The sequence below is a fragment of the Carlito syrichta genome, unplaced genomic scaffold, assembly GCF_000164805.1.
Source record: "Carlito syrichta isolate Samal-C Ts95f unplaced genomic scaffold, Tarsius_syrichta-2.0.1 Scaffold89331, whole genome shotgun sequence".
Taxonomy (NCBI): domain Eukaryota; kingdom Metazoa; phylum Chordata; class Mammalia; order Primates; family Tarsiidae; genus Carlito; species Carlito syrichta.
In genome coordinates, this window is record NW_007033427.1 from 84,062 (window position 1) to 87,627 (window position 3,566).

A 3,566-nucleotide genomic window follows, 5' to 3' on the forward strand; every position below is an offset into this window, starting at 1 on the left:
CAAGGAGCACCTGTGGAAGCTGGTCCACGAGGGGGGCGCCCACATCTACGTCTGCGGGTGAGTCGGGGGCGAGTGGGGTGAGGCCCCGCCGGCCTGCGGGCCGCAGCCCAGCCCCAGCGCCCCTCCTTCCCGTTCCAGGGATGCTCGGAACATGGCCAGGGACGTGCAGAACACCTTCTGCGACATCGTGGCTGAGCTTGGCGCCATGGAACATGCCCAAGCCGTGGACTACGTCAAGAAGCTGATGACCAAGGGCCGCTACTCGCTGGATGTGTGGAGCTAGGACTGCCCGGCCCCGGCCCGGCCCCACGCCCCCCAGCCTCGCGGCCCCGTGTAATCGCTCTCCTCACTCCCTTCTGCCCGCGTCCTGGGCTGCGCAGGCCCCGCGGCAGAGACTCCTCCGGGCCTGGGTGTACCCTGAGCCCCCGGCCAGCCCAGGTCCGCCGGCCCCCGGAGCCCAGCCCCAGGGCCCGCACTTTGGGGTGCCTCAGGCCCTCGGGGGCCGAACAGAAGGGGCGCTTTCTCTGCTGAGCTGGGCCTGGCCCCTCCATGTGATTTTCAATGAGTGTAAATAATTTTAAATAACCTCTGGCCCTTGGAATAAAATGCTGTTTTCTGTATTTGCCTGGTAGTGCTTGAGCAGATCCAGGGCTTCCAGGCAGCCTAGATCTGTTTAACGTGGGCCCCAAGGAGGCCAGCAGCCCAGAACCCCAGGAGCCTGCACCTTCGTGGAAGACCCCAAGCCCGAGTGCCACCAAGCCCTGCCTCCCCCTCTGGAGAACACACATCTCAAGCCGCCTCTGTCTCTCTTCCTTTATTGACGCCTCTGAGCCCAGCTCCTTGCGGGCTGGGACACAGACCCAGGTCTTCTTTCAGGGCCCACAGAGCCCACAAAACCCAGAGAGCAGAAGAGACCCCCCCACAAGCACCCGTGAGGGGCGCCTCCGGTCCACTCCCGCGACACACAGGAGGCAGAAGCCCCTTTGGGGCCGGCAGCGCAAGGCCCAGCCTCATTCTTTCTTGCTCCCATGCCGCTGGCTGTGGAATTTCTGGTGCACGACCCGCAGGGTGGTGAAGAAATTGCCGAGGAAGAGGAGGAGGAAGGGGAAGCCACACATGAGCACCTGCGGAAGGAAGCGCCTGGGTGAAGGTGGGGCGGGGGCAGGGCCGGGCCGGGCCCTCCCAGCCATCCCCCCCCCGGGACCCCGGCTCCCCTGCCACTCCTTGCACTGAGGGTCCCGGGCCAGGCTGAACAGCGTCAGCGCGTTAAAAAGCTGCCAGAACTGAGGGGGAGCGAGACTTTCACTCGGTAAGCCCAGCCCCTGCTGAAACCGAGGCCAGCGAAGGGGCCGGACAGGCGGACGGACAGGAACACAAAGGCACCACTTACGTGTCCAAAAAAGAGAAAAGGCAGCAGGAAGGTGAGGCCCCGCCACATCCAGGACTGGAAGCCCTCTGCAGGGAGGAGGGTCCGGCACGGAGAGACCAGGACAGACACGGACACCGTCACTCGGACCTGGACGGGCGCAGAGGGGAACTGCCGCCTCCCCAGCCCAGTCCCGAGCGGCCGAGCCCAACTCACCCACAGTGAGGTCCATGGTGTGCCTCTCCCCCAAAGCCCGCAGGCGGTAGAGGCAGCCGCTCTGGTAGTAATACTGCAGGAACTGCACGAAGCCTGCACGTGGCATGGGAACTGGGGGCTGCAGTCCGACCGCCTTCCCTGCCCGCCCCCCGCCACGGCCCGCGGGGCCGAGAAGCCACCGAGACACTCACTCTGGTACATGGAGAAGGACAGGAATTGGTTCCGGAACTTCTGGTACATGAGACCGTCGGGCCTGAGGTAGCAAGCAGAGCGGGGCATGGCGGCCCTGGGGGCCCCTCCCTTCTCCGCCCGGCCCGGCCCCGCCCGCCGAGGCCCAGGCCCTCACCAGGTCAGCATGACTCCCGACAGGAACGTGGACACGTAGTGGTGGAAAACCCACCAGCCTTTGATCCTGTGTCGGGGAGCCCTTGTCAGTCCCGTCCCTCGCGGCATCGGTGCTCAGGGATGGGGGAGGCCCGACGCAGGAAGCAGCCAGTGGCCCCTGGTTCCCAGAGGGGCATGGGACCCCTCCAAGGGCTCGGCCCACCGCCCGCTGCCCGGCCGCGCGAGGCCCCGCCCTGCCCACCGGGAGCCGTTGTTGATGAGGATGCTCTCACGGATGGTCAGGGTGCAGTAATACCAGACCAGCAGGAAGTTGAAGGCAGCATCTGTCACCCTGGGGAGGGAGGGTTGCCGTGGGTGGGTGCCCGGGGCCCCGGGGGCAGGGCCAGCCCCGGCAGCAGCCAGCCCACCTGGAGTTGAGCAGGAAGCGGCAGGTGAAGGAGATGAGGATGAGGATGATGGTGAGGTAGAGCTTGAACTTCTCATACTCGTCTTTGTAGGCAAACCTGGCGGGGGCACGGGCTCAGGAGGGCCGGGATGCCATTGGCGCCCGTGCCCCTGCCCCGGGAGAGCAGCTCCTGAGCCCCAAGGCTGAGCCCAGGGAAGGCGGGCACTCAGGAGGGAGAGCAGGGCGGAGACCCGGCCGACCACAAATTACTTGGCCTGCTTGCTTAGGAGTGTCACGTTGACGTTCCCCAGAACCAGGCTCAGGTACAGCCTAGAGGGGAGGAAGGAGGGTGAGAAGAGGCCCCGGGGGACAGGAAGCCACACGGCACAGGCTGGGCCTGCTGGGCAGAGCCGGGCCGCCACCCGCCCTGGCCCGCCCTCCCGTGGCGTGGGTGGAGGCTTCTGGCCGTGCTGCTGCAGACCGCCGGCAGCGATGCCCAGCCGTCCTCCCTGCCTGCTCCGGAATCGGACCCGGGATAGCCCACGCGCCCTGCCTCCCCCTCGGGGCCCCCTCAGAGCCACCCCACATCCGAGGGCTCCAAGGCCTGGGCTGGACTCAGCCTTCGTGCAGACGGCCAGAAGCCGTCAGTTCCTTGCCTCCTCGCTCCAGAACCTTCGGTCCTGAGCCCATTCAGCAGCCGATACCGAGCTCGGCCACCCCTGGGACCCGACCTCCAGGGCCGAGCCTCCCCGCCTGTATCCTCCCGTCTCCTCTCACAGAGGCCCTCCTCCCCAGTCCCAGTCGCCTTTCCAAGCCCGCTGAGTCCCCGGCCACCTTCAGCTTCCACCGCTTTCGGGCCAACCCCAACCCCCAACCTCCATCCCCGCAGCGGGGCTGTCTTGGCCTTCTCTGCCAGGACACTCCAGGAGTGACAGCAAAGTCACGGCCACTTAGCAGCTGCCCCCAACACATGGGCTCTTGTTCACACTCAAGCCACACAGAGGCTCAGCGTGGTTAAGGGACTTGCCCAAGGCTGCAGAGAGATTCCAGGGCGGGAGGGGACACCAGCTCAGACCAGTGAGTGCTCCCCACACAGGCTCAGCTCCCGCCCGACAGCCAGCCCACCAGGCTGCGGATGCGTCCCCCTCAGCCCCCGTCCCGTCCCGTCCCCAGCAGTGGCCTCTTCGCGTCTCCCAAACCCTCCGCCTGTCTCCTTCCGCCCCGACCCACCTGCCGTGTCAGAGAAAACAGCCC

At 66.6% G+C, this 3,566-nt stretch overlaps 2 protein-coding genes across 3 annotated transcripts in view; one reads left to right on the forward strand and one right to left on the reverse strand.

Annotated features, from left to right (window-relative positions):
- The window catches only part of LOC103260370 (NADPH--cytochrome P450 reductase), a 32,833-nt gene extending 32,213 nt beyond the window's left edge, over positions 1-620 (forward strand). The window contains exons 14-15 of one of the 2 annotated variants that reach the window (XM_008058025.2): positions 8-57; positions 139-620. In XM_008058025.2, the coding sequence (XP_008056216.1) occupies positions 8-57; positions 139-283 (195 nt within the window). In that variant the 3' untranslated portion in view covers positions 284-620. Of the gene's footprint in view, positions 1-4; positions 58-138 lie in introns of both variants that reach the window. The other variant, XM_021712282.1, reaches the window with a different exon arrangement.
- A 167-nt stretch (positions 621-787) lies between these two features.
- The window catches only part of TMEM120A (transmembrane protein 120A), a 4,766-nt gene continuing 1,987 nt past the window's right edge, over positions 788-3,566 (reverse strand). The window contains exons 4-12 of the mRNA XM_021712264.1: positions 2,583-2,642; positions 2,335-2,430; positions 2,169-2,258; positions 1,929-1,994; positions 1,774-1,835; positions 1,583-1,675; positions 1,391-1,455; positions 1,215-1,283; positions 788-1,124 (exon numbers count right to left, since the gene is read on the reverse strand). Of these exons, the coding sequence (XP_021567939.1) occupies positions 1,011-1,124; positions 1,215-1,283; positions 1,391-1,455; positions 1,583-1,675; positions 1,774-1,835; positions 1,929-1,994; positions 2,169-2,258; positions 2,335-2,430; positions 2,583-2,642 (715 nt within the window). The 3' untranslated portion in view covers positions 788-1,010. The remainder of the gene's footprint in view (positions 1,125-1,214; positions 1,284-1,390; positions 1,456-1,582; positions 1,676-1,773; positions 1,836-1,928; positions 1,995-2,168; positions 2,259-2,334; positions 2,431-2,582; positions 2,643-3,566) is intronic.